This window comes from Penicillium roqueforti, assembly GCF_015533775.1.
Source record: "Penicillium roqueforti strain LCP96 04111 chromosome Unknown scaffold_01, whole genome shotgun sequence".
In the NCBI taxonomy this organism is placed as follows: domain Eukaryota; kingdom Fungi; phylum Ascomycota; class Eurotiomycetes; order Eurotiales; family Aspergillaceae; genus Penicillium; species Penicillium roqueforti.
Genome location: NW_024067565.1, coordinates 2,919,599 through 2,932,643, shown reverse-complemented (window position 1 = coordinate 2,932,643; position 13,045 = coordinate 2,919,599). Strand labels below are relative to the sequence as shown.

At 50.2% G+C, this 13,045-nt stretch overlaps 5 protein-coding genes across 5 annotated transcripts; 1 reads left to right on the top strand and 4 right to left on the bottom strand.

The window, feature by feature from the left end:
- Positions 1–117: 117 nt before the first annotated feature.
- LCP9604111_123 (CAZyme family GH18) lies at positions 118–1,611 on the bottom strand (the record flags this gene model as incomplete). The annotated part of the gene is made up of 4 exons (XM_039068438.1): positions 118–457; positions 510–1,113; positions 1,180–1,472; positions 1,535–1,611. 4 exons carry the CDS (start codon positions 1,609–1,611, stop codon positions 118–120), a joined length of 1,314 nt encoding a protein of 437 aa, XP_038932671.1.
- Positions 1,612–2,477: 866 nt separating this feature from the next.
- Positions 2,478–4,054, bottom strand: pigc (phosphatidylinositol N-acetylglucosaminyltransferase; the record flags this gene model as incomplete). Its single annotated transcript, XM_039068437.1, has 2 exons — positions 2,478–3,655; positions 3,733–4,054. 2 exons carry the CDS (start codon positions 4,052–4,054, stop codon positions 2,478–2,480), a joined length of 1,500 nt encoding a protein of 499 aa, XP_038932670.1.
- A 661-nt stretch (positions 4,055–4,715) lies between these two features.
- Positions 4,716–6,242, bottom strand: LCP9604111_121 (uncharacterized protein; the record flags this gene model as incomplete). The annotated part of the gene is made up of 1 exon (XM_039068436.1): positions 4,716–6,242. The coding sequence occupies one exon, from the start codon at positions 6,240–6,242 to the stop codon at positions 4,716–4,718; it is 1,527 nt and encodes a 508-aa protein (XP_038932669.1).
- Positions 6,243–7,562: 1,320 nt separating this feature from the next.
- On the bottom strand, positions 7,563–9,174 carry LCP9604111_120 (pantothenate kinase; the record flags this gene model as incomplete). The annotated part of the gene is made up of 4 exons (XM_039068435.1): positions 7,563–7,890; positions 7,955–8,474; positions 8,529–8,811; positions 8,944–9,174. The coding sequence occupies 4 exons, from the start codon at positions 9,172–9,174 to the stop codon at positions 7,563–7,565; spliced, it is 1,362 nt and encodes a 453-aa protein (XP_038932668.1).
- Positions 9,175–10,151: 977 nt separating this feature from the next.
- LCP9604111_119 (DEAD/DEAH box helicase) lies at positions 10,152–12,824 on the top strand (the record flags this gene model as incomplete). The annotated part of the gene is made up of 9 exons (XM_039068434.1): positions 10,152–10,540; positions 10,598–10,655; positions 10,707–10,842; positions 10,900–11,260; positions 11,320–11,399; positions 11,468–11,619; positions 11,687–11,880; positions 11,936–12,084; positions 12,163–12,824. The coding sequence occupies 9 exons, from the start codon at positions 10,152–10,154 to the stop codon at positions 12,822–12,824; spliced, it is 2,181 nt and encodes a 726-aa protein (XP_038932667.1).
- Positions 12,825–13,045: the final 221 nt, after the last annotated feature.

Here is a 13,045-nt window from a genome sequence, read left to right as displayed (position 1 = left end):
AAAAAGGGGAATCGAATAGACAGTAAAAGCAGTTTGGTATATTTCACAAGCTGAGCTCCAACTCCGACTCACCATCAATGATAACTGCATCTAGCTACTAGGCACAGTCTCTGTCGGTCATTGGGGGGGCTCCGCGACTTTGGGAGAGTGAGACTTGAGACCCTTCTGCATAGCCTCCAAGTGCTCGAACTTGTAGGTATCCTCGCCCAAGCTCCAAGCCATGACACCACCAAGCTTCTTCTCCGCGACAATTTCCTTGAACTTGCGGGCAATCAACTCGGGTGTATCCCAGGTCCAGAAGAGATTATTATCGCTGTCAAAGTAGTACTGACCACCACCCTTCTCGTCGGTCTTGCCGTCCTTCTGGGCTTTGCGCCATGAGTCGGTGATGGAGATGCCCTTGCAGGTACCGTAGTCTGAGAGACACCCAGCCTGACAGAAATCATCGCCAGTACCGCTGTAAGGGGTTAGTCTAGATACTGATCAGAATTAAATGATGTTATGCATACCAGTAGCCGGAAGAACTGCAGCACTGTCCCGATGGGCACTTGGCCTTCGCTCCAAATCCGCACAATCCATCGGTGCTTTGCTTCAGATCCTTAGGCGCAGCGGCAGCAGTACTAGCTTCGAAAGTCATAGCACCAGACTTGCCATTGTCTGTTCCATCGTCGTTTTCGAGCTTGGCAAGATGGCAGCCGAGAGGGTTCTCATCACAATCGGAATTGGGGTCGGTGGTAAACCACTTCGCGTAGTACGCGAAGCCAAGGTTGAGCTTTGCAGGATCAGCCCCGATGGCGATATACTCGTTAATGGTATCCAAGGATCCCTGGACACCGCTAGCGTGGCCGGTAACGTTATCACGGCGGTTAATCAGATCATAGGACATGACATTGACCATATCGACAGACTTGAAGATCTTAGGACCCTGCTCCTTAGTGAAGGCAATGAAGTCCTGCTTACGGCCGGGCACTGCAATAGAGAGGGTCTTGTTGCCGATTGCTTTGCGGACAGCTTCGAGGAAAAGAGGGTAGGTTTCGATTTCGTCCACTTTCTTCGAGTTGGGCACGTCTTTGTAGTCTTGGCCGTTACCGCCAGGGTATTCCCAGTCAATGTCTGTTCATATAGGTTAGTACCTTGCTTCTTCTTTTATATCCAGAACGCATTGTTGGGATATCTTACCGACACCGTCGAATCCATTTGCGTCGAGCATGGAAGCGACATTCTTGGCATATCGCGTGCGCGAAGCCGCATCCTTTGCTCCCTCAGAGAAGCCAGCGGTGTCGCCCCAGCCGCCAATAGCGACCATTAGCTTGGTACCGGAGCTGAAGCGCTTGCGCATGGTCTCGGGCGACTCAAATGGCTTGTATGCTGCGGGCGAGTCTGAGTTGAATAGCTTCGAGGCAGCGAAGCTCATAATTGCATAGTCGATACCCTCGGTCTGGTTCTGGCCCGGCAGAGCGGTTACATGGTATCTTGGGCAAGTATTAGCTGTGGGTTCAGGGTATGTAGATCAATTCCGCAAGTTTGTACTAACTCGTCGATGTACATGGCAAAGCGCGTGGCAGCCACGGACTGAGCGGCCAGCAGGCCAAGTGCGAGTCGTTTTAACATGATGGAATCAATTAGATGACGGTCGTTACGATATGTTTATCAGGTCGTAAGGTAGATCCAGGGATCAGGAAAGAATGTATAAACAGATATCCAGCCTGTCGTTGAGAGTCGAGAAGCAGCTTCAAGCCGCGAACAAAGTAAGCAGAAGGAAGAATAGAGACAGACATCAGGAACAGAAGAAGGTCAGGTTTATATTCCTGTTCTGCACAAAGACATGCCAGGATAATCGTCTCAGGCCGTCGAACATGTGTCTCTGTGCATGCGGGGCATGTGGACCATTCCGTTTGGGAATGTCGTATCAGTGGCCAGCTGTCTGGTCAATCAATGGAGTCAGAAAGCCCCCTGGGGGAAAAAAGGGTTCTAGGCGCTAAATGAGTGGCTGCGGAATGCCAAGTCCCTTGAGGCTGTTCGAACGAGATACTGCCCCCAATGAGAATAGACAAAAATAGACTAAGGGTCCATGACCCTGATTGAAACGTTTCAAATATCAAACGCTTTTCCTTCGCAGGTATATGGCGGCAAGTTCAACGGTGGACAATGTACAAGGTTAGTATGCCAGATGTGTCTTGCATTCCTCTTGAACCCGCATTCCCCCCTTATTTGAACCTAATGATCATTGAAATGAAAACCGGATTTGATGCCCAGGATTTCTGGAAGTATTCCTTGAAGAATATGAATCACGTCAGGACCTGACTCTACGAGCACCGGCTTGAGCCGTGGCAAAACTGATACACGGAAAGAAGGCAGTTGAAACCTCCACGATGTTTCAAATGGATAGACTGATCAAGGGGTATAAGCAACAAGAAGATCGAACCAAACGCCGACAAACTATATTACAATGGCGCTAAAAGACATCACATATGGGCTTAGTTCCAGTGACGCCGAATGATCGGCCGAGCAGGGTCCCAGGGACCGATCACGACGTTCTTGTACTTTTGCAAGCTGATAAGCCACCAACTGCACCCGCCCATGACAAATGCAGTCAAGATGCTTCCCAGGACTGATCCAATTATGGCTGCTGCCCATCCGCCACTCAGCGTGACACCAACAGCACCACCGGCAACGATCACAAGGGTCAGTGTCAGGAGCACATGGCCAGTCCAGGATTTCTGTCGCAGTTGGCGCCGGAAGATGGGGAATAGCCCGAATACTTCCATCGAGAACAGCATGAGACTGAACACGTGTGTCGTAGACGGCAGCCGGGACGCGAGCACAGTCGATGCCATCACGGCTGCGTTCGTGGACAAAGAAGCAGGGAATTTCGTGGTGGCGCCAGCGCCTTCCCCGCTCCCGTAGTCGAAAGAGAATATATTCATAATTAAAAGCCAGCAGCTCATCGCCCAGATAGAGTCGCTGGCGGTGGACTTGGTAAGAGATTTCAAGATGGGACTGAGGCCCAAGAGGGCGAAGTAAATAAGGAAGGCCGACTTGACTGTAGTCAAGCGCTGGCGGTTGCGCGGTGATAGCATCGAAACGCGGTGGGTATATTGCGATATCGACGGGTCCGTAGTGCCAATGATGGAGCTGCCCGGGCCAGGCGGCACAGCACTTTGCGCTGTCAAATGAGCCACAGCGTCGATGCTTTCGCTGAAATCCGCACTGCGACGGGCTAGTTGCTCTTTCGATTCATTCCCGGAAATAGACAGCCCCAGGCCATGAATGGCATTCGTCTTCGGATCATCGGATTGTGTGTCATTGGAGGGTGTATCGATGGGGCTAGCAAATGAAGTCGAACTGGATCCATCATCACCTCCAGTAATTCCATCTGCACTTTGCACGGATTCCTGATGCTCGTTCCAGATCCAATTATCCCACAGAATCCAGCCCATAGCCGTACCAACACTACCCCAGCAGACAATCGAGACAGGGCTCACTCGATCTTGGACAATGCCAACGAAGCAGCAAACGAAGATAACCACCGAGCACACATGCTGCACAATCACAGTCGAATCAGCCACCAGAGGCCAGAAGTCATACGGCCGCACTCGAGGATTGCGCTGAAGGTGATCTAGAAACGTTTCCGTGTCGGTATAGTTATCGGGATCTATGAATCGGCCGTCAGCAACAGCGCAACACCAAGCTCAAGCCCTGTACAAGGTCTCGACCCACACGCATACATACATGATTGCTTAACCCATAACAACTTCTTCCAAGCACCCTTCCGCTTCCGACGCCGTCCAGCACCGCCCAACTTCTTGCGCAACGCCGCAGCAGACCCAATATGCACACTGCTATCGCCGTTCAACGATCGTAAGTTTTCCTGGTAGTTGCTGGGCGCCGATCGGGCGCGCAAGAGTGGGTTTGCGAAGTACGCATCCTCGGGCGCTAATCGATTGGGGTCGGGCAGGGACCGTTCGAGCTCAGGAGACTCCGGGGTGCGGTTTGAATGGGTTTCGACGGGGATCGGGGGAGCGAAGGAGTCTAGCGAAGGAGGAGACGTCATCGGGCAAAGGTAGAACTAGCGTCGCGGCATGGTGTGAGAAGAAATTAAGCCCGATGTGTAAGGTAGATGTGACGGCTGTTGTCAACGAGGGCGCAACCCGCGTGCATCTAGATGCTGATTCAGCAGTGAGCTATATCTACACGTGACCATGTCAGCCCTTTCTTCTGGTTGGATGAGTCGCTGGGATTCGTTTCTTATGGGATAGAAGGCCTCGGACGCTTTCAATTTTAAAGGTGTAGACTGTATTTAGCTTGTGTATCCCGGTATAGCGAGGTCAAATATTCATAGCTCATCCTAGCTTATATACAACTTGTTCACTTCAAATATATATAATTGACATCAATGGGGACTATGCCAAAGAATAACAGCATAATTTAGAGAGGGATGTTGTTAGTTGATTACATGGGTCATGGGATAATCTGACAAATGTAATATTTCTTTTTTTTTTTGCATTTATTTGAATTAGGTACAGATACATACACGCGCAGGCGAGATACAAAAGATTTGGATGAAGCTTTCCGGTGCAGAATAAACTGGCCGAAATCACCACAATGGCCACTAGGCCAACCACCACACCAGGCCAACAACATCAAGAAAGACGAGAAGCAGAGATTGGCCAAAGTTACCGCCACACACAATCCCACAAGCCCATTTTGGCCATCTAGAAGCCCATTGCGGGCTTCACCTCAACCACGCGATCTTCATCGCCACAAGAAGACTTCATAATATCCTCCTGAAGGATATCAAATTCATCCACACACCCATCTCCCACGTATCGGACTCCGTCGAGACCAGCAATGGTACACAACAGTCCAGTGCGGTTATCCACGCCCTTGTAGAAATCCCAGGCCTTTTCAAACAACACCTTCGCGTCAAGTGTCTTGAAAACGCGGACTTGATCAGACACGTCCGACATCAACTTGAAGCGAATAGGATCGGAGTCTTGGTCATTGGAGCTCCATGAGCTACGGCGCCTCTTTTGAGGCTTCCAAGGGCTCGCAAGAGAACGGAATCCATCGTAATTATTGGGAGTGGGGACGGGTGAGATGGACTTAGCCCACATGGGGGAAGGGTGATCCCACCGTGAGGCACGTGGGGTTCTGTCTTCAGTTTCATTCTCAGCTCTGGAAAGACTGCTGGGAATTTGGTGTCCAGATCTCGAGGGGGAAAACGGTGGCTCGGATGAGATGGACTGGGTGTCCTCAACATGCTCATTTCCGTCAGACTGTTTCTTGGGAGTAGAAGATGAGGCTTGCTTATTTCCAGCATTGTGATCGAGGAAGCGGGTGCACTTTCGTCCATCGTCAAACATGTAGGCACTGAACGCAATATTCTTGTCATCGGTTCTCCACAGTTTGATACCGCACGCCCGAACCTCTCCTTTCTTCTCGATTTCCGACCAGTCCAGTAGGTACAGCCCCTTGACACCCTTATTCCAGGGTCCCTTGAACTTCGGCCGGGGTTGGCCGAAGACGACGAGCTCCTCTGGTCCATTCTGGGAATGAAGTATCATAATGCGATACGAGAGGATGCGCCGGTTTTGACATTTGAGCAATATCTGGAAGACCGATAGCTCGCACTCGTCGGCATCATCACTGAAAGCCCTGAAGTTCTTCCATGTTGATGGAGCACGGCCAGTCAGAGCAGCGGGATGCTCGGTGTTGGGTTCAGCCTCATGCCATTGCTCGAGAAGATCGAGGATTCGCGCGGGGATCGGCTGCTTTGGGCCGATGAGGCGCTCCACTGACAGGGATGGAGGGTGAGTTGTTGCTGTGGTAGATGAAGATGCCGGCTTTGGCGGTAATCCCTGGGCAATCCTATCAAAGGACACAAGTGCAGGTGGAGGACCAGGCCGGGGCCCACGCGCAGGCGTCGTTGGGTTGGAAGTTTGGATTCCTTCCGTTATCATGAGTTCGCCAGACGCGGTGACCTCATAGCTGACACGCGGGGCTGTAGAACTGATGAAATGACTCTCGGTCGAGACTGACTGTGATACCGTGGCAGTATCCGACGGATCTTCCAGCATCGACTCGTCCATCTCAGTGAGATAGGATGGCGTTGAGGTTCGTAGTCGTTCGTGGGTTTCTTCCGGTGCTTCGAGAACAGAGTCCGGACAAGCATACTCGGTCACCTCAACCTGGAAAGGCGACAGACGAGATGCATCCTGAGCAGCCGGAGATTGCGCCATGAGGCTTTTAAGTTGAGAGAAGTCCTCCGTATTTGTAAGAATAAGGATAGAATAGATAAGGATAGAATAGTCAAGTAAAAGGTAGAAAGACGCGCGGGGAAATACACGAGAAGCCACAGTAATAAGAGTGAATGTGAGACACACAAATGAATGTGAAGGTGAGACTTAGGTGACAGCAGACAGGAACAAACAATACCAGGAAAGTAAAAATGGGCGTCCCCTCGACAACATCACATGCATTGCAAACACAAGCAATCCATTATCAGATGCAAACTGAGAGAACTAAGGCGAGATCATTGTCTCTCTAACGTGATGTTTTACATTGTAGACCAAGAATGATTATTCAATATGTCGTGTTAAATGTCTTTCAAAATGTCTTTTTATAAGAGACGTCTTTGTTTAATATCTTTTCCTACATTTCAGCGTTATAGCTAGATAAGGAGATGATCAAGCCTATGAAACCAAATCAAATCTGATAGCAAAACCTCAAGATCTACCGCGCAAGCCAATCTTTGTTCCAGGAGTGCCAGAAGGGATCGATCACACCTACCAAGTGCAGATAAGCCTCGCTTGACGTCGATATTCGGCTGGCACAGCTTCGCTTCTTCGTCATCTAAGGGAACGCCCCGAACCTGAAGACAGAAGCCGACTTTTCGCGTGAAATCTTGGATCAACCAGGAGATAAGGTACCACTGTGGCAACTTTCGAAGAGAGAGCTACCCCCGCCAGGAAGGACTGATAGGAGATATCTGTTCCGAGTTCCAGTAACTCTGGATAAACGGCAACCCAAAAGCCCAAAGCACAATGATACATCCCCTCGGCCACCTCTCCGGGTAAAGATCCCCGTCGGTACTGAAGTCAGCCGGCCACTTTGCCTTGCGCTGGCGAATGGGCACGATGTAGGCGATAGCCAGGAAAACCAGGGCATTCGATAGAGCAACTCCAAGCGGTGGCGTAACAAAGCCACCGTTTTTATCGAACTCGATCTTCTCACGGAATTGGATAATCTCGCGTAGGCGGATGTCAAGGCACACGCCCGGAAAAGGAATGAAATATTAGATTTATTTCTCTAACATGATAACCGAACATGTTTGGATTCAAACAGGAAGCTAGAAAGCTTCAGATAGATCTAAGTGTACAACATGCACAAATGCCCGGAATCGCCACGTTGGTTTTTCACAGGTGGCCAATTAAAGCAGCCACTTTGGGTGCACAAAAGAACTCGGCACAATATTGGTAGTTCAAAGATTGCTTGCAAGGGGTATCAGGACTCAAAGCAAAGAGAGGGTAGGGTCACAATGGTTTAGTCTGGCACAAATTTTATAGATCACTGGACGACCTGCCATGTTGCTGAAGGACATGGCTATTTTGAACGATGTTCCGGACCGCCTGCGGTGCGACAACGTCGTCAACACTGTTTCTGCGGCCCCAGTTTTGCGGCTGTCGTTGGATGAAGGCACCAACGGCGCCTAGGTAGCCCTCGTGGCGCAGGAAATACGCATGCTTCTCGCCCTTGGACCAGAAGCGGATGGCGTAGGAGAGGGTGTTCATCGTTTGCCGGTGGCCCCGAATGAATGAGCCTCCGAAGTAAATATGTTTGACTGAGTGTTTTTCTGACTGCAGATATGCGATCTGACCAATATTATTACTAATCCGGGTTAGTTCGGAGACCGTCGGAGAATGGAAATAGGAATGGAAATAATGAAACATACCTGATGGCATAGAGGAGACTCCTGCTCATATCTTCCGGTTTGGGCTTGATTCCATGGTTGGACTCGCTAGCTTCACTGGGGTCGTCGCGAATCAAGCCCTCGCCGTCCTCGGCCACTTGTTCGGCATCGTTTTTCAACCGCAGCACCTTCCCAAAAGTACTGGCAATAGCTGTGCTCTTCAAACCAATCTTGGTGTAGTCCATGCCGTAGATATCTCCAACAAGCATGTCCACTGCACTGTTGTCTCCGCGGTCGGCCATTGCTAGCATGTCGTCGAAGGTCCGGGAGCCGGTCAACAACGACATAATGCCCCAGAACGTTCCACCACCGAGATGTGTTCCACCGACACGCTCGAATTGCCTCGGACCGGAGACTTTTATCATCGACACACCTGATCCTATATTGACGAGGAGGTAAGGATAGACATCGGGCCGAGCTTCGGCATATTGCAGTGGCTCAGCATCGGTGTCGCTGTAAGTGAAGACTTCGTTGGGAATTTCGGTAATGAAAAAGTCCAGTCCTTTTGGAGATGTTAGATAGTATGCTCTATGCTTGTGCAGGTTCCACGACTTACCAATGATCAGACATTCCATCTCCTCCTCCCGTAGAATATTAACGTTTAATTCTTCTTTCAGCCGATCGTAGTATTTGTATGCACCACCCCCAGTAGCTACCACACATAGTCCCTCCCGTGTTGAGCCATTGCGCTTCTCGTGTTCCTCCTTAAGATGTCTAATGAAGTTGATGCACAGATCGATCCGGTGGGTTTCGAAGTTGAGGAAATTGAGTCGGCCACCGTTATCCGCGGTCTCTAGCTCTCGAGTGAAATAAACAAGCTTCGCAAGTGTTCCGCCAATCTACCAGGTCCCAATGCTGTATTAGCCATGCCTTCTTCTAGCATCGTGAACAAATTATCTGCAGGCCGCTAGATTGCGGGGGAACCGGTCGCAGTGCGGGGCACGAGAGAAAATAAATTCCGGGCAACTCACATCGACAGCCACATGGCTCACGACGCCTGTATGATGCGGAAGTCGGATGTCCTTGTTCTCATAGTGTACGCCCTCTGCTTCGACGGGACTCTTGGATCGGGGTTCGTCGTCGACAATGAATGCGCCCGTGACGTTGATTTTGACAGCGCCGGGATTGGTGATGGCAGCTTCCAAGCGGTTCGGACGCTTGCGGCGAGCATTGGTATCGACCTCCATTCGTTCGGAGGCCATGGTGAGTGTTGTGCAGGGGTTATCTAGGTGGAATCACTGGAGATGAAGAGGATACCCGTTCCCAGGCTTACTGCGTATATCTCCTTCTACCCGAAACGGGCTACGGGAGGGTCCACTTTCTCACCCTGGGAAGCCGAGGAGCTAACGTCCCGAGGTTTGTCGATCGTGCCCTAATGGATAGCCTGGGGAAGTATACACATGCTAAGAGGGAGTCTACTTTCTTTCATAAGGTCACATTCAGAATTGAGAATGAGTACTTAAACCGGACATAGTAATAGGTGAATATATCAGTAGAATATGCAGCTGAAAGACAAAGGAGGTGAAAAACGGCGTGATATTGATTGAGGCAAACCACTCTGTATAGTTACATCAAAGTACTACGCTGAATGATTAGCAAGTATATATATGCTGCTAAGAAGGAGTCCGCTTTCTTTTATAAGGTCTCATTTGTCGCATCAGAATTGAGAATGAAGTACTTAAAGCCGATATAGCATAAGTATAGGTGCATATCTTGAGTGAATGTATAGAAAGACAAAAGTAGATGAAAGACGGCTTGATATTGAATGTTAAAGCAAACTACTCTGCACATATCAAAGTGCTAAGCTCAATGGTTAGCACAGTAGTAGCAAAGGTTAGACCATGTACATCCATACCAGTAGTGAATTGTATGAGGATAGAAGTATACCTGGATCGCTCCTTCCTAGTCGGGAAAGGTACATCCGGTTCACTTCCCTATACTTCGGACTTCCCGCAATATCGCAGTCACCAAACGAGTACTCGCTGAGTCGGCGACCGACAAAGCAATTGCGCGCCATATTCACTTGTTTAAGCCCTACACGCGTTTCTGCGTTTGCTCTTGTACGGACATAAAACCCCACGGTCGCCCATTTCCCTTTCCTTTCCTCTTCTCCCCACCACCCTGTTCTCTACCTCATCGCCTCTCTTGAACCCAATCATCTGAGACACTTTCGTGGACAATGGATTCATCTTACGACGAGCCTGATGCTGTGTCGGTTGCCGGCTCAGTTGCTGGCTCAGCCATTGGCTCAGCTGGCTCCGTCTTGGACGCTGATGTTGCTTCTGTTCATGGTTCCGCCGCTGAAGAGGCGCCTGCCGGCGTTCTTTCTGGTGTCGGTCCCAACCCTGAGGCTGCTCAAAAGGTCGCTCGTGACAAGGGCTGGACTGATCCAGTTCCTTTCGAGTATGCCGAGCTTGCTAACAGCAAGGATCATCGTGACTGGGCTGGAGTTGCTGCCCGTTACGAATGGCAGGATGACTACGGCGATGTCGGCCCAGCCGTCCCTGAATTGGAGGACCAGCTTTTCCATGGCGAGCTGATTACTCGAGCTGGCGCCAAGCTCGACGAGTAAGTGACATATCCGATGGGACATCAACTTGATATCTAACAGGACTTCTTCTCCAGGTTGAACAGATACAAGGTCAACATTGAAAGTCCTAACGAGATCAAGGCAGTTACCGAGGTCAGTCTGCGAGATGAGTTAGCGACAATGTTCCAGTCTAACGATCTATAGTGGGCAAACTTTGGCTTGCATCCGGTCATGCTCGACAACATTCGTCTCTGCGGCTATGACCAACCTACTGCAGTGCAGTCTTATGCAATCCCGGCTGTTCTAGCCAATCTTGATCTTATTGCAGTCGCTCAAACTGGTATGTGTTGCGCAGTCTGATGTTTGACAAAAGTTGGTCCTAACGGAATTTTCATAGGCTCTGGAAAGACGGGGGCCTTCCTCATTCCGATTATTTCCAAGTTGATGGGCAAGGCGAGAAAGCTGGCTGCTCCTCGTCCTAACACGACGGCGAACTTTAGCCTCCGGGAGGATGCTGTTCGAGCAGAGCCGCTGGTTCTGATCGTCTGCCCCACTCGAGAGTTGGCAACTCAGATATTTGATGAAGCGCGTCGTTTGTGCTATCGCTCCATGCTGCGTCCGTGTGTCGTTTATGGCGGTGCCCCTACTCGTGTCCAGCGTGAGGAGCTTCAGAAAGGATGCGACATTCTGATTGCCACTCCCGGCCGTCTTCTCGATTTCATGGCACAGACTCATGTTCTTTCTCTGCGCCGCGTTAGGTATGATTGCAACTCACTTGATATGCATCCATAGTCATTGGATACTAATGAGGTTTCAGATACACCGTCATTGACGAGGCGGATGAGATGCTCGAATCCGACTGGGAGGACGAGTTCAAGAAGATCATGTCTGGAGGAGGTAAGTGTTTGCTATGGCGCTCTCTCGACCCCACCTTTATGCGTTTCAGTGTTGCTAACTCGAAGAAGATATCAACGAGGATGATGATCACCGCTACTTGATGTTCTCCGCTACCTTCAACAAGGACTTCCGGAAACTTGCAAAGCAATACCTTAGCCAGGACCATGTGCGCCTTCGCGTTGGCCGAGCCGGCAGTTCGCACCACAATGTTGTGCAGGATGTACGTGAACCACTGAGATTGGGAGAAACCTTGTGGAATTCGAGCTAACGCTTAGTGAAACTTGAAGATCGTCTGGGTTGACAAGGACAAGAAGATGCGCGCCGTCTATGACCTTCTGATCAGCATGCCTCCTGTTCGCACCTTGATTTTTGTCAACAGCAAGGATCAGGTTGACTTTGTCGATGATTACCTTTACAACTCTGGAATGCCCACCACCTCGATTCATGGTGGACGGACTCAGCGTGAGCGTGAGGATGCGATGTGAGTATTTGTTCCCTGCCCTCTCTTATTTTGCTTTGCTGACCCACCGAATTAGGCGTGCCTTCCGATCTGCGAAGTGTCCCGTCATGATCGCTACTGGCGTCTCTGCTCGTGGACTCGATGTGATCAACGTGCTCCACGTCGTGAACTACGATCTCCCCAGCGCGGCGCACGGAGGTATCACTGAATACATTCACCGTATTGGTATGTGTTACTCCAGATATTGCTTTTCCGCGATACTCCTGATGAACTTGCCACTAATCTTTTCTTTGCCACCCACAGGTCGTACTGCTCGCATTGGAAACGAAGGCATCGCCACCTCTTTCTACAATGAACGCGATGAGGATATTGCTGAGGATCTTGTGAAGATCCTGGTCGAATGCAATCAAGTCGTCCCGGAGTTCCTCGAATCATACCGCCCTCAGGACGATGTTCTGGAGTTTGACGATGACTCTGATAAGGAATTCTTTGAAGACGGATCTAACGCTGGTTCTGACGCTGATGGTGAAGCTGAATCGAACACTGACGCTGAATCCAACGCTGATGCTGAATCCAATGCTGACGCTGATGCTGAAGCTGAGGAAGAAACTTCTTTCGCTGAACCTGACGAGGTTGAGGAGAGTGCTAACGGGGCTGCAAGCGATGCTGAAGAGGCCAATAACGAGCCTGTCAATGATGACGATTTTGTTTACAACGACGATCCCGCTTTTACCGAACCCGCTATTGCCAAGCCCACTGTTGCCAAAGGCACTGCTGCCAAGCACACCGTCCCCAAGCCCACTGTTAAGTCCGAGGAAGAGGAGGCTTCTGCCTTGAACCTTCCCGTTCGCGAACACAAGAAGCAGGATGAGAAAGCCAAGCGCAAGGACAAGGCTGGTCTGGCCGGTTCTCACTGGGCCCCCAAGGCCCCTGCTCCCAAGGAAGATGACGAATTCTGGGCCTAGAGGACCTTTCTCAACAAACACAAACGACAATGACAAGGAAAAAAACAGAAAATTCAACAAAAAAATGGAAACGAAAGAAGTCCAAGGTGGAGAGGATGATTTTTACCAAGTTCGAAATTTTACCCTGGATGACCAGGATCAGATCTCACACCCCGAAGAAGTTTTGAGGGCTTGATCTCTTGACGATATGCAACCTGGATCTGTGGAACATAAGACCTTTC